At 39.5% G+C, this 21,889-nt stretch overlaps 1 protein-coding gene across 1 annotated transcript in view; it reads left to right on the top strand.

Annotated features, from left to right (window-relative positions):
- The first annotated feature begins 900 nt into the window (after nucleotides 1–900).
- LOC119906255 (kinesin-1 heavy chain-like) overlaps nucleotides 901–21,889 on the top strand; it is a 29,176-nt gene continuing 8,187 nt past the window's right edge. The window contains exons 1-17 of the mRNA XM_038723824.1: nucleotides 901–1,351; nucleotides 4,572–4,659; nucleotides 4,765–4,838; nucleotides 4,959–5,063; nucleotides 5,163–5,211; nucleotides 5,313–5,368; nucleotides 5,798–5,885; nucleotides 8,389–8,513; nucleotides 9,142–9,246; nucleotides 10,201–10,346; nucleotides 11,250–11,398; nucleotides 11,783–11,982; nucleotides 13,830–13,898; nucleotides 14,143–14,349; nucleotides 14,696–14,839; nucleotides 16,091–16,279; nucleotides 16,530–16,647. Of these exons, the coding sequence (XP_038579752.1) occupies nucleotides 1,226–1,351; nucleotides 4,572–4,659; nucleotides 4,765–4,838; nucleotides 4,959–5,063; nucleotides 5,163–5,211; nucleotides 5,313–5,368; nucleotides 5,798–5,885; nucleotides 8,389–8,513; nucleotides 9,142–9,246; nucleotides 10,201–10,346; nucleotides 11,250–11,398; nucleotides 11,783–11,982; nucleotides 13,830–13,898; nucleotides 14,143–14,349; nucleotides 14,696–14,839; nucleotides 16,091–16,279; nucleotides 16,530–16,647 (2,038 nt within the window). The 5' untranslated portion in view covers nucleotides 901–1,225. The remainder of the gene's footprint in view (nucleotides 1,352–4,571; nucleotides 4,660–4,764; nucleotides 4,839–4,958; nucleotides 5,064–5,162; nucleotides 5,212–5,312; nucleotides 5,369–5,797; nucleotides 5,886–8,388; nucleotides 8,514–9,141; nucleotides 9,247–10,200; nucleotides 10,347–11,249; nucleotides 11,399–11,782; nucleotides 11,983–13,829; nucleotides 13,899–14,142; nucleotides 14,350–14,695; nucleotides 14,840–16,090; nucleotides 16,280–16,529; nucleotides 16,648–21,889) is intronic.

Here is a 21,889-nt window from a genome sequence, read left to right on the forward strand (position 1 = left end):
CAAAAAATAATTGATGTTATTTTAGTGATGGTTTATCTTTGGCTGCACACAGCATAATGAAAGCGTCTGCTGACCCCTACTGGCTGGAATAGATACTGCACATCATCCACAGACAGACTTCTCACATCCTCCCATTGATAAATATCACACTTTTTACACATTGTATTATCTGATGACATGTTTCTAATGAATCAGATGAAGTTGAAGAGCTGAAGGGAGTATAATGTTACAATCTGAGGTAGGAACATCCTTTCAGGAGGCAGCTACATGTATCACAGTACCAAGGATAAGGTAATTTGACTATTTACCACCTTAAAAATCAAGTATCTTGATGGAAAAATACAAACATGCATATACATTTCTAAAATTCTGTGCAGTTAGGCTACTTGGGACAACATCATGATCAATGATGGAGATGTATTAAAGGTTAGGACCCTTTCAGAGTCTTTGTTGATGTAAGGGATAAGCATTAATATTTCACAGCTGCCCTCCTCCACCATCTGATTTACAGTGAAATGGAGGAGGGATGGAATACATGACATTTTCCATGAAACAGAGCAACCAGGTAAGATTAAAATCTACTTCTGTGAAACCAGCTCTTAAATCTAAAAAACCTCTGTTGACCTCTAACAGCCCTGGACACCACAAGCAAAAGGCACCGTCTACACTGATCAATAAACTATCTTTCTCAGATCTGAAGTCCCATGTGACTGTTCTAGTCATAAGACATGCTCTCTAAACATTTCTTCAGTCCTGCACAGATCACATTTGGATTTTGTATTCATTATGAGCATCAAAGTGGACACCTTACATCTTTCTTTAAATTCTACCTCATCTTTTATTTGATTTGATTGATATATGTGACATATGCGATTATTTATCAATAGACTACGTGCGTTTTGTAGCAATAGAAAGCAATATTAAAAATCTAGTTCATATTTTTATTTTTTAAACTTTTGAAGACAAAGCGCCTCACGCCCGGTTTGAGTGTGTCTGCTGAACTTCTGATGCGCTGCCACGCTCAGGTTCAACGTTATCATTTCAAAGGAACATTTTTTCCGCTGTAAAGAGATTTGAGGACTACTTTGACACTGTTTACTAGTCAGCTGAAGCTGCTCTGTTGGGGGCGCGGCCTCCCTTTGGACTCCCTGCTGCTTCAGTTTCAGCAGCAGCTGTCAGACTGTAACGGGAGGACGAAGCGCTCCATCCATCCACAGCGGCTGAGATGGCGGACCCGGCCGAGTGCACCATCAAGGTGGTGTGCCGTTTCAGGCCTCTAAACAGCGCGGAGGTGGCCCGGGGAGATAAGTACATCCCTAAGTTTAAAGGGGATGACTGTGTGCAGATTGGGGTGAGTGTGTTTCTCTATGCACAGCTCTGGAGTCAGAGGATATTAGCCTATACCATATGTACATGCATTATTATTAGCCTATGATAATAATGATAAAAATAATAACAATGGTTATTATTGTTATTAATGTTGTTGTTGTTGTTGTTGTTATCTGTAAAATAATGGCAATGTAAAATCTGTTTTCCATGCCAACAAAGCCCCTTGAATTGAATTGAATTGGATCAACTAAACTCAGCGCTACAAGTCTTCCACTTTTCAGTTAGTCACATTAATTCACCAAATTTAAAAAACAACAACAAAAACAAAAGTAAAAAATAAAACAATGTATTGAATGAAGCATTAGCCTGTACAGAAAGAAGGCAGAGGCGAGGTTTCACACAACAAATTTCATGAATTAAATTAAATGTTCATGCTAATTATTTTGGTCCATATTGAGATCACAATTATTTAACAAGATTACTCATTGCCTTAGGAAACATTAACCACTGAAATGTAATACTTTCTTTTTAAAAACGAGGCTACTATATATGCATTACTGAAAAATCCCAAATGGCCCATGAAATGAGAAACAATAATCCAACATTACTAACTTTAAGTAGCATCTACAGTGCAAGAGGAGACAGCAGCACAGTTTCCCCCAAGTTGACAGCTTTGGGTGACGGATGGGTCACTGAGGGGGCTGTGTGTGTGTGTGTGTGTGTGTGTGTGTGTGTGTGTGTGTGTGTGTGTGTGTGAGGGGAGCAGAGCAGGTGACACTATTCGAGCTGACGAAGTTATGTTACAGAACGCTGAAATAAAACCGTGGTGTTTTGTCGGGAGATGCAGTGACAGAAACCAGCGGTGAGAAAACTATAAATCGCTATGACGTTAGAAGGCGCAACACAGTGGATATTTTACAAGCACCGATCAGCAGTTTTTTATATCATAATTTATATTTGGGCATGGGGAATGTCAAGTCAGCTCGAGTCAAAGGGCTCAAGTCCAAGTGAAGTCACCAGTCATTGCTGTTCAAGTCAAAGTCGAGTCGCAAGTCTTCTTTGATTTTGTCCAGTCTAAAGTCATCATTTTTGTGACTCTAGTCTGACTCGAGTCCAAGTCATGTGACTCGAGTCCACACCTCTGTTGTGTTCATATTTATTAGGTTTTCCAGGGGGTTGTTGATACCATGCTCATCTGTACATCTTTTGCACTTTTACACAGGGATTTCTCCCTGAAGCTGGCAGCAGTAACTGTGTCAGTGGAAAGACATATGATTGTCACTTTGTCAAGATCAGCTTTGGGTTGTCACACATTTCTCCACTTTATCAGTCTTGACTTTATTCAGTCAAACTGAAAATGGTCCATTCCAATAAAATGCAATCCTCACACCTCTATTTTTTTTTAAATTAGCTTCACTCACACTGCGCAGTAGGATAGGCTTCTGTGTCTGCTAATGCAAAGCATGTTAGTGTGCTATGTTAGCAATAAGCAAAGACAAAACACAGCTTAAGCTGGATGTTGAGCTGAGCCTTAAAAAGTGAAGCTTAGTCTGATGAAAGTTGTGCCTACAGAAGCATGAGGAAGCATTTTTCTGAATTAACAAGATAATTAGTTGAGAATTACTGGTTCATTTTAGTGTAGTGTAATATTAACATGCATTAATGGGATGAGACTGCATATGAGTGAGAGGAGGAGAGAGGAGCTCAGTGCATCATGGGAAGTCACTGGCACTCTAGGTCTATAGCAGCATAACTAAGGGATGGTTCAGGACTTGCCTGAGCCAGCCCTAACTATAAGCTTTATCAAAGAGGAAAGTCTTAAGCCTACTCTAAATATGTGGTGATGGTGTCTGCCTCTTGAACCCAAATTTAGCTGAGTCACTGCTTGTTAGCCATTGTAGACAATTCAGTTCTATGTATATAGTGCCGATCTAGACCGTACTCTTATACTCTATATTATTCACAGACCCAGAACAGTTCCCACCATGCATTACAGAGGTTCCCATGTTGTATGCTGGGACTGTCAATAAACTATTCTATGTTAAGTCTTCATCAGTCTCCAAAACTTCATTACACCTGAACCTGGCTCACACTAATTCTTCAACACATATTATATAACTTCTACCCAAGGAGACAAGACCGAGGTCATAGTGTTTGGACATCCTGGATTGCTTGATGTAGTTACCCTTTAAATAATCACTCGACTGTGAGGAGTCTTGGTGTTGGACAGTGCATTTAAACAGATATCTGCCACTGTTCATCTTGCTTCTTCCAGTTGAGAACTATAGCCAAGGTAAAGGCCTATCTCCCTCCTAAAGATTTAGAGAGGGTGATTAACGCTTTCATAACTTCCCCTCTTGACTATAGCAATCCTTTATGTGGGCTTATGCCAGTCATTCATTCAACACCTGCAGTTTGTCCAAAATGCTGCTGCCCGCCTCCTGACAGGAAAGAAAAAGAGGGACCACGTCACATCTGTGTTCCACTCCCTCCACTGGCTTCCTGTTCATTACAGGATTGATTTTAAAATCTTACTTTCAACTTAATAGATTGGCGCCACCTTACCTAGCCTTCTTTGCGTTCACACTCCAGCTAGAGTGCTGAGATCTGCCAAACTCCTCCTCCTGGATGTACCCAGAAGCAGACTCAAAACTGAGCCTTTGGTGTAGCTGCCTCTAACCTGTGGACGAAGCTGCCAGTCCATATCAGAACCGATTCCAACTCTCAAACGCTTTAAATCACTGTTAAAAACACATCACTTTTCTTTGGCATTTCCTTCAAGTTAAGACAGTTATTATCCTTGGCGATTTTAGTATCATTAATGCTGTACTTTTACTTTGTAATTGTTTTATTGTTGTATATTTAACCTGTGCAGCACCTTGGTCAACCTTTGTAGTGTTAAGTGTGCTATATAAATAAAATTGATACTGATACTGATGTTGATACCCCCACCTCTTTTATTCCATATTGGGAGTCTTATTATTATCATGAACACATGCTGACTGAACACTTGTGTTAATCTGTGCACGTAGATTGCCAAATTGAGCTCTTGTTACAATTAATTGTAGGGAACAGAGAGTAATTGCACAATTCAATAGAAAATGAATATCCTACCTGCCTTGTTGAATTGCTCACATGCATGTCATGTAGTAGAGTCATGTAGGCCTATTGTTGTGTAGCAATATGGAAATTGAAGTTGGCATGTGTTACTGGTGATCATCACTGCCATCTCTTCTTCACAGGGTAAACCGTACTACTTTGACCGCGTGTTCCAGTCCAATACTACTCAGGAGCAGTTCTATAACGCTGTAGCTCAGAAGATTGTCAGAGGTAAGATGTACAATACACTACAGATGTAGTCTGATACACTAAAACCCTGGAAATACAAACCTAAACCTAACTAAATGGGTTATTTCTTTGTTTTTATGTGTACAGATGTTCTGGAGGGCTACAATGGGACAATATTTGCCTATGGACAGACATCCTCTGGAAAAACACACACAATGGAGGTAAAATGAAGTATCAGCTGTTGTTTCTTTCACCGGAAAAAAATACAAAAATTATGATGAAAAGCCAGAAATTCCACTCTGTCTTGTTTATGCTTTTTTATATAATTGTTTCTCCTAAAGGGGAACCTCCATGACCCAAACATGATGGGAGTCATTCCCAGAATAGTCCAGGACATCTTCAACTACATTTATTCCATGGATGAGAACCTGGAGTTTCATATCAAAGTATGTCAACCCCTCACTCAGCTGCTCAGATACTTTTAAACAACAGCAGGTACATGTCATAATATTGGTTACGTCTTACTGGAAGCTTTTGCTTTGCAGGTTTCATATTTTGAAATCTATTTGGACAAAATCAGGGACTTGCTGGATGGTATGTTTGTCTCTTGTGGCTTCTAATCATTATCATTTAGACCCTGACGCAAACAATATGATTCATTCAGACATATTGTTTACTTTCCTCCTCCTCCACAGTAACAAAGACCAACCTTTCGGTACACGAGGACAAAAACAGGGTGCCCTTTGTCAAGGTGAGACCCAGGGGGATTTATTGTACTGTTGAAATGTAATTTGAAATAAAACATTGATTGTTTCTGGTTAATCAATTGTGATGCATTAGCCATGAATGATAAGATAAGAGAATATGATCAAAACATAACCTAACATAACACATAACCTGCTCAATACTCTAACAATCACTGTCTTTGATGGAATAGGATTACTTTTACTTACTTTCACTTACTTATATTGTTCTCAATTATACTTTTTATATAAATGGATGGAGGAATGAGACATGGAACAAAAAAACTAAAGAGACTAAAAAACTCATAACTTTCCCTGTGAAAGCATCAGCCTGATGCAGTATGTCATGGTCTCCTCAGTTAATAATAGTCTTTCTGTAAAGCCGGCCTCCTGCAGGGCTGTTGAACAGCTTTTTCTTGTGTTGCATGTGTCCCCAGGGGTGTACCGAGCGTTTTGTGTGCAGTCCTAAAGAGGTCATGGACACCATAGATGAAGGCAAAAACAACAGACACGTGGCTGTCACAAGTGAGTTCATACAGTGAGCGCCTTCAGTGCTGCTGCCTCTCATGGGTTCAGCCTCTCTGAGTCTCCTGACTGCAGCGAGACTCTCATGAGCCAAGACACTGTCTGTATACTGCACACAGAACCAAAACAGAAAGAAAAGTGACGTGAAATTAGGCATTGTTTATAACACACTGATGTCAATACATTTTTCGAATCCTGGAAACTCATCTGAATTTAATTAGTCTTGAGTGCATCTTCGGATTGTCTTTCATTTCACATGACTATTTTTTACATCTAATGGTTTCTACAATGAAAAGTTTGTCATTCTCTAGCCACTAAACATCAGTTGACAGTGTCATCTTACAATTAGTGCTGGGCAACGATTAAAATTTTAGATTAATCGCGATTAATTGCAAGAAAATCATGCGATTAATCGCATTGTTACGTGTAAAATTGAATAATTAAATAATAATAAAATTCTAAACTAGTGTATTGTGCAATTTGTATTTAAATGTACTGCTATATACACAAAAGTGTAATAACATGTGGTTTGCAAACACTTTAAACAAATATGGTGCTTTTTACCAGCAGTATTCCCTTTACACAGTAGCAATAAAGTTTCGGCTGTTTGAGTTGTTTGATAGGCTGCGTCATTAACAAGCAAGCGGCTCACCTGCTGCCGTGATAACGGATCGTGGGTGGAAAAATATGGGAAAAAATGAAAGCGTAGTCGAAGTCTCCCTCCACTGCTTGTTTGGGTGGGTGATTTGCAGGCTGATCAACATCCCGCCCCTCCTGTGACCCATGGCTTGACTGTATGTGTATTCAGAGCCAGTGAGGAAGGGACTTTCAAACTAATAATCACAAAATTCGTCACAAAAACGTTAATGTGTGATAAAATAATTGTCGACGTTAATTTATTAATGCGTTCACGTGCCCAGCCCTACTTACAATGCAATATTAGTGTATTTTTCTTGGGGCCAGCATTTATCAAAGTGCAATAAAATACATTTATTTTTAGTTATCTTAATCTATATTTCAATTCAATTCAGCTTTATTGGCATGAATGTAAAATAACAATATTGCCAAAGCTCAAAATAAATTACAAAAGAACAATTAATTTCCTACAGTTCATTAAATAAAGTAAATAAAACTGTAAAATTGTGTGTGTGTGTGTGTGTGTGTGTGTGGGTGGGTGTGTTAAAAAATAAAAATAAAATATTAAAAATTAAAATAAAATAAATAAATATAACAGTAAATCTGTGTGAGTTTGTGTAGAAAATAATAGACAAAAACAACAATTAACAAAAATCAGTATCAAATGTGAAATTAAAAACAAAAAACAAATAAGGAACAATTACTAAAATAACAAACAATGAAAATAAAAATAATTATTATATATAATTATTTATTTATTTATTAGTCTAGTCTGAGTTTGTTTTTTGTCCTCGTGTTCAAAAAGCAAACTCAAGTTTGTGGCAATGATTTGGCATTCTGGCATTTCTCCTTATTTCTATATTGGCCATCGTCATTCATTTTCATGACCCCACACAAATAAACACTCCATTGAGGCACTAGACAAAGTCTTTGCTCTATCAATCTTCAGCTTGAGTCCAGGTCTTGATTTTTATTGGCCCCTCTCAACATAAATATGAGCAGAAACCAGTAACTCAAAAGAAGATTTTCTCAAGTAGGCTAAGACCAATAGTTATGTTAGCTTTAGTTAGTAAAGTTGTGTATAGAATTAGCCTACATATGGCACATGAAGCCTATAGGAGTACGCCACAGGTTTAGTATTTAGTATAAAGTTTTTAAACCTGTGAGAGACAAATTTGAAAAAGCATGGTCAAAATTGGGGCAGCAGCAGTCCAAATATCCTGACTTTTGCTCCCCAGTATCGGCCGAGATAGAATTTGGATAGCATCTTTTATTAGATCCTCCCTGCCTGCTAAGTGTTCATTTTGTCCCTCTAAAATTTTGACAACTCTGCCTCTGATTGGCTAGTACTCATTGTTTCCTTTGGATAGGTTTGGTAAGGTTATCAGAAGCAGAGTAGGGGGCAGGACTTTACGCAAACCTGGTGTCCATCAAGTGAAAGTTATCAAAAATCCGGTGGGAAACCTCCAGTTTGTGACACAGGCTTTGTGTTTGTAGTCTCCACGCCCGTACAGAGAAACTCTGATGACATAACTATGACACTGTCAATAACTTCTCCAAAGACACAGAAGACAGGATTCAACCGTTTTAACAGGCTGAGTACCATGACCAGTTAACTGATCTTTAAGTGTAAAATGTGTCCCCTTGAGGCCATGTGTAGCTTGTTATTATGGTATGGTCACTGCATATGCTCATATGCTGCATGTGACATTGGAAACTCATCAATTCATCCACTTCTGTCTACAAACATTCTACTCACTTTCTAGCTCATTCTTGAATTATATTAAAAACAGGTTAAATCACACAGTGTTTCCACATGACCACAATGCTAATTGTGTTTCTGTGTGTGTGTACATTTGCATCTCAGACATGAATGAGCACAGTTCCAGGAGTCACAGCATCTTCCTCATCAACATCAAGCAGGAAAACACTCAGACGGAACAGAAACTTACCGGCAAACTCTACCTCGTCGATCTGGCTGGGAGTGAGAAAGTATGTTACCATCCCTCACTTGTCCACCACCTCTCTTTGTCGCCATCCCTCTTCCTCTGTATCATGAAACTATCAGTTTCATGCATTTGCATTTTTTCAGTGTTCAAAAACCATCTGCACAGACCTGAACCAGGAAAATGGAGTAGTTTTAAGTTGCTTTTAAACTTAGTTTCCTTCATAGATGACTTTCTAGAAATGGACAGCCCTTTACTCTCATTTCAGTTGCTCCTGAAGGCACAGTTTTCTTGCCTGTGTTGACTGGAATGCTGCTGCTGCTGCTGCTTCCTTTCAGCAGGGGGCACTACAGTAATCAGTGATAAGCTAAAGATAGCTCAAAGCTGCAGTAAATCTGTTAAAATGCTTCGTCAACATTCTTCTAATAATCTACTCTTGTATCCTCCTGTTGTTCAATGATCATTTCACCGCCCCATCATCTTTGTTAATGTACATTTTGACTGTGTGGAGAATCATGGCCAGATTGTGAACAGTTATAAAGCTTGCTTAACAGAGTAATGCTGTAAAATAATAACATTGCTTCTAACGATACAGTCCAGACTCATTATAAGATCTCCTGTGTGTGTGTGTGTGTGTGTGTGTGTGTGTGTGTGTGTGTGTGTGTGCTTCAAAGGTGGGTAAAACTGGAGCAGAGGGCACAGTGCTGGATGAAGCCAAGATGATCAACAAGTCCCTGTCTTCACTGGGAAATGTGATTTCAGCTCTGGCAGAAGGCTCGGTAAGACAGTCAGCACTCTCTGGGGGCTGTTTGGTTTTCAGAGGGATCGGTCCTGTGCTCCCATTATAACTGCCATTAAATCGCATGGTTACAGTTTTTCTCAAACAAACTTGCAATTGTCAAAAAGTCACACCAAGTGGTACATTCAGCACACTACTCTCTGTCACCTGCAAAAGTTGATCACTCAATCAAAACAATTAATTCATGTTTCAGATTTAAAGAAACAAAAGGTTCCTTTATCATTGCTTAGACCAAGACGGTCAAAATGCAAAGACATCTTGTCAAATGACAGTGACAGTTGTAAATAAAACATTTATTTCACGACACTGTGGGCCAGCCCAAATTAGGCTGCACTCTCTGACCAGCCTCTGTCATACTAAGGTCATGGCTCATTACATGGTCTATAATTGTTGCCTGTGTCTCATTTGAGATTTCTCTGCATCTTTGCCTTTCTCTGGCTCTTCCTCGTTCTCTGTGGCCCCCTCTGCCTCTTTCTCTCACCCTCACCATACCACCCCATTGCTCTAAATTGTGAGGAGCTGAATTGTTCCCCATTCAGCCTGAATCCATCCATCTGACAACTTTTACAACAATTACCACATTACTGTTATGTATCTGATATCTGTATAACAGGTTATTGGGATTTGTGGCCACTTTATTTAGCATGTAGGGATTTACACAATGAACATGTGTGTATAATTGCATTTGAGAGAAATATGATTTAATAGCAAACAAATGCAAAGTATTTTGATCCGCAAGGCTTACTCAGTGCAATTTGTGCAAGTTTACTGTCATTCAACGACTGAGAAAAATTGTAATAATAGAAATGATGCCATACTCCAACAAACAAAGTATATCTAAAATTAAATATGGAAATAGTCAAGGCTCTTTATAAATGATCTTAGTAGAAACTCCATGTGTGCCCTGTGGATTTTAATTTGTGTCCTCTGTCAGAGCTATGTACCATACAGAGACAGTAAGATGACCAGGATTCTGCAGGACTCCCTAGGAGGGAACTGTCGAACCACCATGGTCATCTGCTGCTCACCATCCGCCTTCAATGACGCTGAGACCAGGACCACACTGCTGTTTGGGCAGAGGTACACAATCCCACACACACACACAAACATACAGATGATCAGATCTGTTTACCATACTGCATGGAAATCATGGGAATGATTTTTATGTGAGGTAACATGAAGCCAGGGACCGTTGTGGTGCTAAAAACACGAGTCGATGGCCTGTCATAAATAAATGGAACTGATAGTGAAGGCAAAGGATTTTATAATAATGTTGACACTGAAATTCTAGTCAGAATCACTTAAAAAGTTCTATATCTGTGCTGATAACAATCCAGACTCTCGTTGCATCGCTTCTCTTTGAATCCAACGACTCAATTGTGGTTGTGCACAGCCATTTGTCATCTCTTAAATGATTCCATAACACATTGTAAAAGGACATATGCAATCTATAATGCATGTCAGATATTACGTTTTCATTGTAATGGTAACGGTTCTTCACAGTATGAGACAAGAAGTGTAGTACTTCTGTGAAATTTAACATTTTCACAACAGTAACACTTTCCTGAAATTATTGGCCACTCAAACAAAAAGACCCCAAATACTTGCCCTTACTGCAGATGTTTCCATGGTGTGTCACAGGGCCTGTTCGCATGGGTAAATCCCAGGGATTGGACATAATGTCTTTACAAAGAAGGATGAACTACTGTGCTTTTTAAAGACTCACCCGCCTGGTTCCAGTCTTATTTTGTTACTCTAAGCTGTCTAACCACCTGCAGTATCAGAGAAAACACACGGTTGTCTGCAGGAGGGGTTGCGTGTTTAATCCCTGACACCCCTCAATGACCTACATTAGCCTCTTAATTATAAAAAGCACAATCTTGGTTAGTGCGATAGTTCTGCAGTTGAACCCATCTATAAGTGGCTGGGCGGGTGAAATTCAAAACAGATTGCTGCCATTTTCTCACCTTCCTGTCTCAACAGGGCAAAGACCATCAAGAACACGGTGAGTCTGAATGTGGAACTGACAGCAGAACAGTGGAAGAGCAAGTGGGAGAAAGAGAAGGAGAAGAACAAGACGCTGAAAAACACTGTCACCTGGCTGGAGACTGAGCTAAACCGCTGGAGGAACGGTGACGAATACACTGTCCAACAACATGTCACATTTTATATGCTGCATATGCTACATTATGACTTGGTGTGAGTCATTTAAACAGAGGCAGATGACCTTGAAGGGACTATATGCCTATGCGGAAATGTATGTGTACACACTGAGATTTGGGATTATATTTAATCAAAATCATTTTGGATTGTTTGACCTCCTTGTTCATAGCATATATTTAATATTTATCAGCTCTTCAGTTTTTAAAAAAGCTCAAAAATGTGAAGGGTCATGTCTGCCATACACTAATCTAGAAACATGACAGATCTAGTTGTCAGACGTCCTCATGGAGGAGATACATCACAGACACGCACAGAGACTAGAACTGATGCTCTTTCCTTGTTGTCCCCTGCAGGAGAGAGTGTGCCAGCAGAGGAACAGTTTGATAAAGAAAAGGCCAAAGCAGAGGTCCTGGCCCTGGACAGTGCACTCAACAACGACAAGACAGCACCCATACCTGCCCTCAGCACCCTCCCTGGGGTCAAACTCACAGATGCAGAGAAAGAGAAATATGAGGCAGAAATGGCCAAGCTCTACAAAGAGATGGATGACAAGGTGAGGAAAGATACACTCTCTTAACAATCTTACATTTGTTGAGTGTTCACATCTTTTACAACTTCTAGGAAAGTCTGGTCTTTTTTTCTGCATGCTTATGCTGTACACACACCAAGCATGTTTGTATGGACACACTGGAGCGTTTAAGCCTGGTTTGATCATGTCAGAAAAATGTCATTGCACTCAGGGAGTGCAACTAATCACACTAATTCACACAGCTAATGATACACGAGGCAACTTTTTGAGCAATCTTGCTGGGCAATCTTGCTAGGGGCAAGTCCGACTATGTTTTGAACAGATAGCGGCGTTGCGGGGCGGAGTGGTGGGGGAAGGGGATTACGGTAGTAATCTTTATTCATTACCATTGATGACAACGTTGCCCTGCACGATTACTCTAAAAATTCATCAGCTTCAGACCACCTGAAGTGATCTGAATTGAACAGCAATGTCAAGTACAGTAATGCATTACTGTAATACATAAACACAACAGAGGTCCCAGTATATTAAGTGTGTGTGTGTGTGTCTGTAAAATGTAGTGCAAAATAAATGATTCTCAGTGGTATGATAATGGCATTAATGGCTGATTTATACTATTTATGAACTACCTACACAATCATTTAGATATATTTGCTAATTTTCTTAAATTATCATTAATATTTCAAAAATAAGATGAATCATTATAGAATCAGAATCCGCTTTGTTGCTAATTAGATTTATATTTACAAGAAATTTGCTTTGGTATTTTGGTGCGTAAAAGTATAAGAGAAAGATAAAGCACTGGCACCTCACAGCAAGAGGGTCTTGGGTTCGAACCTTTCAGGGCTTTCTGTGGAGTTTACATGTTCTCCCCATGTCCGTGTGGGTTCTCTCCAGTCTGTCCAAAGATATGCAGGCTAGGTTCAATGGTGGCTCTAAATTGCCTTTAGGTGTGAGTGTGAGTAGTTGTTTGTATATTTGTTGGCCCTGCGATGGACTTGTGACCTGTCCAGGGTGCCTTATAAATTCTTACTTAAAGCATTTCATTGCCAACAAAGAACTTGTCTTCTGTGTCAGCCACTACCAAAAAAATCCTTTGCAGCAATAGACCTTCCTGAAACACAACTATAATATTTTATACCATATTGGTCTGAATATACAGGGGCTGTGGTTGAATAGTAATTTTTGCTTAGGAAGGTTCCTAACTGAGTGAAGTGACCGTGAAGTATTGAAGCGGCAGCCACGATAGCAGCTGGTCTAATTCTAATCAGAGGGAGTCAAACAAAAAAACAAGCACATTGAATTTCTAGATAACAATGTCATCATCATAATAAAATATGGTACACATACCAGGAAACTTACTTATATTTGTCATTTCAACATTTCAATCCTGTTTGTTTTATTGGAGACCATTAAACCTACCTGTTTCAACAGCTAATGGGTGTGTCCCTGAACATAACTGTGCACACAGAGATATGTTAGTGGTGGTGAATATCATGAATATTATACTGTAACCTGTGTTGAAAAATAAATGAACTATAAAAAAATTAAGGCACATCCATGCAAAATGTCTATTCCAAAGCCAGATCATCTCACATTTATATCTGATGAATGTATTATCACACAATAGTAATATTTGTAATCGGAAATCTAAATATTGCTAATATTGCTAGCATTAACAAAATTTGTCTCTGTACCATTCTTGCTCTCATACAATGGCTTGGTCTGGCTTATATGCAGAAATTTATTTGCCAGCAGATGGTGTGATTTAGTGCTGTTCAGTATTGCGTGTGGTTGTAGTGAAAGACAATTAGGGATGTTTTATATTTCTCTTTTACTCTCTCCTCTCCACCTTCCTTCACTTTCTTCAGGATGAGGAGATCAACCAGCAGTCTCAGTTGGTGGAGAAATTGAATCAGCAGTTGTTGGACCAGGAGGAGGTAACAGACCTTCGCCCTTCCTCTTCCATCCCCTCTTCCTTCCCAACTCTCCCACCGCCTCAGCCTTTCAGACACTCCTGTTAACACAAATCCAGTCTGGCAACAGACCATTAGTAGATTGTTTTTTTGCTGTACAGAAATGTATTTTGCTGATACAGCTATGGATTTCAGACTTTACTCTCTGTTCACCCCCTTTCCTTCCAAGCATCATTGTCTTATATTCACTTCTTATCCTCACCTGTAGCTCTTAGCCTCCTCCAGCCGTGATCACGACACCCTGCAGACTGAACTAAATCGGCTGCTGGCAGAGAACGAAGCCTCCAAGGAGGAGGTGAAGGAGGTGCTGCAAGCCCTGGAGGAGCTGGCTGTCAACTATGACCAGAAGAGTCAGGAAGTTGAGGACAAATCAAAAGAGTTCGAGGCTCTCAGCGAGGAGCTGAACGAGAAATCGGTACTTTTTATTTTTATCTGAAATTATTCATTTATCTGCTGTGGCTCAGGGGGTAGAGCGGCCCTCCACTTATCAGAAGATTGGTGGTTCTTCCCTGGCTCCCCCAGTCTGCATGTTGAAGCGTCCTTCGGCAAGACACTGAACTCTAAGTTTCTTCCAACCAGTGTGTGAATGAATGAGTTCAGTTCTCTTTCCAGTGAGCAGTTGGCACCATAGCCTCTACTCATCAGTGTGTGTAGTTTAAAGCTTTGAGTGGTCAGAAAGATTAGAAAAGTGCTATACAGACCATTAAGAATTATGACACCTGCCACAGTGTGTATTTATCTATCTTCTCATCCCCCACCAGAGCTCCTTGGCCTCCATTGACTCTGAACTCCAGAAGCTGAAGGAGATGACCAACCATCAGAAGAAGAGGGTCACTGAGATGACGTCATCATTACTCAAAGACCTGGCTGAGATAGGCGTTGCCTTGGGAAGCAACGACATTAAGGTTTCCAGTCCTATTGATGAACTGTTTCAAATTCAGAAATATACTAGGAAAAAGAGAATAAATTGACATTTTTGCAGAGCAAGAACAGTCTGTTGAAACAAAAATGACATGCTGATTTCAGAGCTACTTGTTCACCACAGTAGCTAAGACAACTTGCTTCCAGGTTATAGTCTTTGTTTGTCTTGTGTTCCTGTAATATAAAACTGTATTGTATTTGGTCTGCTCATTTACAATCTATTCATCATCACCAAGTATCCAGGTAATGCTCACATTGGGGATGGATTTGTGTAAAGGCTGTAGCAAACGATTATTTATCTTGTAATTTAATCTTTCATTTAGTACTTTCAATTGGTTTATAGAATGTCAGAAATAGTGAAAATGCACCGTTACATCTCCATTAATTTTCACAAAAAACAACAACAAACAAAAGCAGCAAACCCTCACAATTAAGAAACTGAAACCAGTTTATGTTTTGCATTTTTGTAAAATAGTATAATTTTATGTATAAAATATAATATATACCTCAAGTACTAGTGAGTACACTCTATAACTTGTTATATTGTGACAATAAACCTACCTACCTACACTGATACTTGTTAACAGCTTCATTTTGCACAGGTTTTAGTTTCTTGTGTATCCCTAGCTGTAGGGTTCAAATCATGCTCATTAAACTCCATGCCACACCAGAAAGGGCAGGTCAAGTCTCTCTTGTGGAAACATACAATACTGCTAGTGTGTAAATGGCAAAAGCCTTACTATACAGAAGTTTTGAGTGGGAAGGAATGAATTAGTCCATCAACAATTTTAATAATGTTCTAAATGAATAACAATGTAATTTGTCATTCATTCATTAATAAAGCAAAAATTACAAAAGATATGTTCCAAAATATGAGGATTTGCTGCTTCGCTTTCTTTAATATCATTGTAATTTAAATATATTTGGGTTTTTTACCTGTTGGCCAGACAAAATATATAATTTGAAGACATCATCTAGGACATTTTCACTATTTTCTTACAGTTTACGGACCAATCTATTACATAAAAATGAATCTGTTCCTTTTTTCTGTTTATATAGTTTGGTTTCTGTAAATGTAGGTTTCAGTTTCCTGTGAATCATTGGTAGAAATATGCAAAGGACACATTCATTCACAAAGAAAATGTTAGTTACTGTTAGTTATAGTTATACAGATCAAATGACAGAAACATGAATCACATCTTCTAAGCCCTAATTACTGTTTTCTGACCTCTCAGCAACAAGAGAGCAGTGGTCTCATAGATGAGGAGTTCACTGTGGCTCGTCTCTACATCAGTAAGATGAAGTCAGAAGTGAAGACGATGGTGAAGCGCAGCAAACAGCTGGAGAGCACCCACGCTGACAGCACCCAAAAGATGGAGGAGATGGAGATAGAGCTGACTGCCTGCCAGCTCCGTATCTCCCAGGTAACCGCTGCTTATCACTACTGCCTCTGCATCATAGATGCTGTCACCATAGTGACAAATATGGCAGTTAATTAAAATGGCAGATTATGGTAATCAATAAAACAGCAGTTTAACATGCTGATGGGTTTTTGCATGTCTCACCCCAAACCACTGTTTGTTCTGGGTGTAAAAAGAACTCTCATTGAATTTGTGGGCTTTAATCACACACAACAGTTTATAATCATTTTCACATATTTTTGTTGGTGTTCAGCATGAAGCTAAAATCAAGTCCCTGACAGACTCCCTCCAGAATGTGGAGCAGAAGAAAAGACAGCTGGAAGAAAATGTGGACTGTCTCAATGAGGAAATAGTCAGGATCAAAGCCCAAGGTGAGAACAACTGATTATGCAGTCATATAACAAATTCAGCATTAATTTGTGATCACAATTTTAAATTAAAATACAGCCGCGAGCGCCAATGATCGAGATCCAAGCAAGTCGTGGAAAATCGCAACATTTGACATTTTCAGAGGAGAAGAACAGATGCAGCTGACTTGAGAGATTAAAGTGATGAGAGAATTTGGACTTATAAGATAATTGGGGAAACGCAAACTTGATTTTTACAGCTTCACCTTGAGATCAGTGTCAATATATGTACCTGACTACTGGGTGAAATGTTCGGTCCACCTGCTTTGTGTTTCCAAGATTTAAAGTTTAAGCTGCACAAACACTTTTAAGCAGAGAAAAATAAGAAGAAAGTGTCACGGGATCCAAACAAAATAGAGCACTTAGACTCACTATGATCTGAACAACCACATTATGAGCTAGTCTGACTCAGTCACATGGGGATTTGAACCCTAGAACTTAAGATCTCCTGAGTAGGTGACTTAATGACTGAGCTACTGGTGAGAGGCTGTTGCCACACATCTTCTCACAAGTTGAGGTAGTGACATCCCATGTGCCAGACCCGGATAGTTTAAACTTTAAACGCTTGCAACAGTCAAGATGTTGGTGAGAACATTCTGAAAAAAATCACACATCATTCTACTGGTTTTGGGTGTGCTGTCTATTATTTTGGTGGCATTTGATCCAAAACTGAGAAAAAAAGAAAATGTTGTGCATACTGTACAAGTTTTATCAAGATTCTGAAGATCACTGCAGACTCACCGTTTGACCGATCTAAAAATCCTTTGCGACACTTGATATCGGCCATCTAGAGAATGTCTTTGTTGATTTTGGTAGCATTTGAAGAAAGACTTGTGGAGATATAGATGTTAATTGATTTAGCATATTCTGAAAAATATAGAGTGACTGACTTCTGAATTGACTATAGGTTGTAGTGAGGCAAACGTTAGTCACAAATCAGTGGATGTTCTGAAAACATCTCAGCTCTCTAGGACGTACGGGTGATGTTCTTAGATTTTTTGAAGTTTGGAATGAGCCACGCCCACTTTGAGCAATCATTACCAAATTTTATACCTCAACTGAGTAGTGACCCTAGATTGTACAAACCGAATTTTGTACGAATCCATGCAGCGAATTACGAGGTATAAACTTTTTGCGAGTGTAGAGCCCCCTAGTGGAAGAATATCCCAGGACTGCTCAGTGAAGCTCAGACCCAGCATTTGAACAGACTAGTCAAGTGTGGTGACAATAGCTTAAGCCAATTTTGATTTACGGGCATTTATGTAAAATTGTGCGTAAATACACAAAAGTAAAAAATTATGGGAAAAAAAACAGATTGGAATTATTTTGATAACTTTTGATCAGCGACGTCTGTAGATGATCCTGCCAAAGTCTCAGGTAAAATTGTCGAAACCGTCTGGGACCAGTTCGCAAAAATAGGTTTTAGAGAAAAGTGATAAAAAGTTGTATAATTTCACATTTGTAGAACAGAAGAGCATTGAAGCAAAGATGCAGATGAATTGAGAGATTAAAATGATGAAAGAAGTTTGACTCTAAACCATCGGCGTCGCCGGGTCATTTTTCCGAGGCTTTAGCCCCGAATGTTTTGACCGTAGCCCCGAATGTAACTCAACAACAGCAACAAAAATATTTTCCATGTTAATATGCAATAATCTTCATGATGCAGCCTTTCTCGCAAGTCTTCAAAGAGCGGCGGCTACTCGCAATAATCCTGCTACATTTTGTTTACCGTTACTCAGCCCGCCTGCGTTTCGAATGAGCACGAGAGAGCGAGCATTGCTCACAGCTTCAGGGCATATCTGCGACTTCTGAATTGTCCCTAGAAAAATTGTAATCAGTCAATTTAAATGTTGTCGGTCAGTGTCAGGTCAGTGTGTAGCTACACAAACGGTTAACAGACGCCGCAAAGTAGTGAGAGAATATCATGACACACCTGACCGCGACGCAGACACCTGTCCTCTGTGTCCTGCTGTCTCTCTCCTCTGTTTGACTGTTTCTCTGCTCCAGGATGCTTCATTCCCCCTAAAGCGGATGTGATCTGCACTTTTTCAGAAGTGCTGAAGGGAACATTTGTGTGAAATCGTTATGATATTTCTGTCTGATCACAAGTGTTTTCAGTTTCGGTTTTCTTCCTCTGATGAAGGGCAGTGCGCTCCTCTCATGGAGTCCGAATTGTCACCTGCCACGTAAATTTTGTCCATCCCTTTATAAAATAAAGACATTTCCACCATAATTTGGTGCAGAAAATGTTCACCCTGTTGAATATTTGGTCAATAAATAATTCTTTAGTGAATTCACAGTAATTAAGATAATTTATCATTGAGGCGAAAAGGGGCCATATGCACATTTGAAAAGACTTTAGGCTACTTCAGGAGTGCCTGTATGTATGTAAACTCAGCTGGGATTAAATTAAATGAGAAAAGTTGATCTACAGGAGAAACATATCTGACAGCAATACAGAATGCCTGACCGCCTTATTGCATTATATTACACTTTATTCTTCTTATTTTGAGACATTTCCTCAATAAATTGGTGCAAAGAAATTCACCAGAATGCAGAAAATTAAGTGTTCAAAGCCCAGATTTTTCAGGGGGAGGACCCCAATTTTATGCTATCAGTTTGAATTATTATCAGTAGTAATTATAAAATTCATAATAAATTTAGGCTACATATATAATTTACTGTTGCTTTATAGACATAATTTGGGTAGACGGCATTGGGGGGTGGGGGGTTAAAACATGAAAGATTTCTGTGCTGGGCTAAGCCCCCAATGTTTCAAAAGCCTGGAAACGCCCCTGCTCTAAACAAAGCCGTTTTGGAGATAATTGCAAAAACATAAAGTTGATTATTATAGCGCCACCATGAGGTCTATGAGGGCCATTTATTTTGCTTGACAGTAGTGGGTGGAATTTGCAACCTACAAGCCAATTTTGGTGAGTTTCTGTCCAGCAGTTTTTGCTGCCCAAACACAAAGAAGAAAGAAAGAAGAAGAACAGAACAAACCAATAGGGCTCCAGCAGCTTCACTGCTCTCATCCCTAATTAAACACAAAAACGTGAGATCTGACATATATGTTGGATACTACACACATTTATGCACATTATTCACATACATACAGTGGGTACGGAAAGTATTCAGACCCCTTTAAATTTTTCACTCTTTGTTTCATTGCAGCCATTTTCCAAAAATCATAAAAGTTCATTTTATTTCTCAGTAATGTACACTCAGCACCCCAACTTGACAGAAAAAAACAGAAATGTAGAAATTTTTGGAAATTTATTAAAAAAGAAAAACTGAAATATCACATGGTCATAAGTATTCAGACCCTTTGCCGTGACACTCATATTTAACTCAGGTGCTGTCTATTTCTTCTGATCATCCTTGAGATGGTTCTACACCTTCATTTGAGTCTAGCTGTGTTTGATTATACTGATTGGACTTGATTAGGAAAGCCACACACCTGTCTATATAAGACCTTACAGCTCACAGTGCGTGTCAGTGCAAATGAGAATCATGAGGTCAAAGGAACTGCCTGAAGAGCTCAGAGACAGAATCGTGGCAAGGCACAGATCTGGCCAAGGTTACAAAAAAATTTCTGCTGCACTTAAGGTTCCTAAGAGCACAGTGGCCTCCATAATCCTCACATGGAAGACGTTTGGGACGACCAGAACCCTTCCTAGAGCTGGCCGTCCGGCCAAACTGAGCTATCGGGGGAGAAGAGCCTTGGTGAGAGAGGTAAAGAAGAACCCAAAGGTCACTGTGGCTGAGCTCCAGAGATGCAGTCGGGAGATGGGAGAAAGTTGTAGTAAGTCAACCATCACTGCAGCAATCCACCAGTCGGGGCTTTATGGCAGAGCGGCCCGACGGAAGCCTCTCCTCAGTGCAAGACACATGAAAGCCCGCATGGAGTTTGCTAAAAAACACCTGAAGGACTCCAAGATGGTGATAAATAAGATCCTCTGGTCTGATGAGACCAAGATGGAACTTTTTGGCCTTAATTCTAAGCGGTATGTGTGGAGAAAACCAGGCACTGCTCATCACCTGTCCAATACAGTCTCAACAGTGAAGCATGGTGGTGGCAGCATCATGCTGTGGGGGTGTTTTTCAGCTGCAGGGACAGGACGACTGGTTGCAATCGAGGGAAAGATGAATGCGGCCAAGTACAGGGATATCCTGGACGAAAACCTTTTCCAGAGTGCTCTGGACCTCAGACTGGGCCGAAGGTTTACCTTCCAACAAGACAATGACCCTAAGCACACCGCTAAAATAACGAAGGAGTGGCTTCACAACAACTCCGTGGCTGTTCTTGAATGGCCCAGCCAGAGCCCTGACTTAAACCCAATTGAGCATCTCTGGAGAGACCTGAAAATGGCTGTCCACCAACGTTTACCATCCAACCTGACAGAACTTGAGAGGATCTGCAAGGAGGAATGGCAGAGGATACCCAAATCCAGATGTGAAAAACTTGTTGCATCTTTCCCAAAACGACTCATGGCTGTATTAGATCAAAAGGGTGCTTCTACTAAATACTGAGCAAAGGGTCTGAATACTTATGACCATGTGATATTTCAGTTTATCTTTTTTAATAAATTTGCAAAAATTTCTACATTTCTGTTTTTTTCTGTCAAGATGGGGTGCTGAGTGTACATTACTGAGAAATAAAATGAACTTTTTTGATTTTTGGAAAATGGCTGCAATGAAACAAAGAGTGAAAAATTTAAAGGGGTCTGAATACTTTCCGTACCCACTGTATATACACCCACCCACACACACACACACACACACACACACACACACACACACACACATGTATTTACAGTATATACACATAATATATGTATGTATGGTGACTTAACTTCTGATACAAAGATATTTTCCATTTCTGTGAGTCACTTTCTCCATAAGTTGTGCTTCTTTCATCATACTTTTCCATTTGGAGGTTTGTTTTTTTCCCCACTCTTTTAAGTTGGTTCAGTGCTGTGATTCTCAGGATACTTTTCATCTTACCTAAGACCAGTTGGAGGTTTTCCCAGTATGATACATATATGCTGCTTTTAAATACAGAGTTAAAAAAAAAACTCTTCTATAAACTTAAAAACATCTAACCAAAATGTATTTCATAGTTTGCATGAATAAAATATATATAAAATAATTAATTAATTATTTTCCTCCAGCACTGAGTGCTTGATCTTTGTTTATATCTACA

Source organism: Micropterus salmoides, unplaced genomic scaffold, assembly GCF_014851395.1.
Source record: "Micropterus salmoides isolate LMB-PRFRI ecotype aquatic unplaced genomic scaffold, ASM1485139v1 Ms_hic_scaffold_1, whole genome shotgun sequence".
Lineage (NCBI taxonomy): Eukaryota > Metazoa > Chordata > Actinopteri > Centrarchiformes > Centrarchidae > Micropterus > Micropterus salmoides.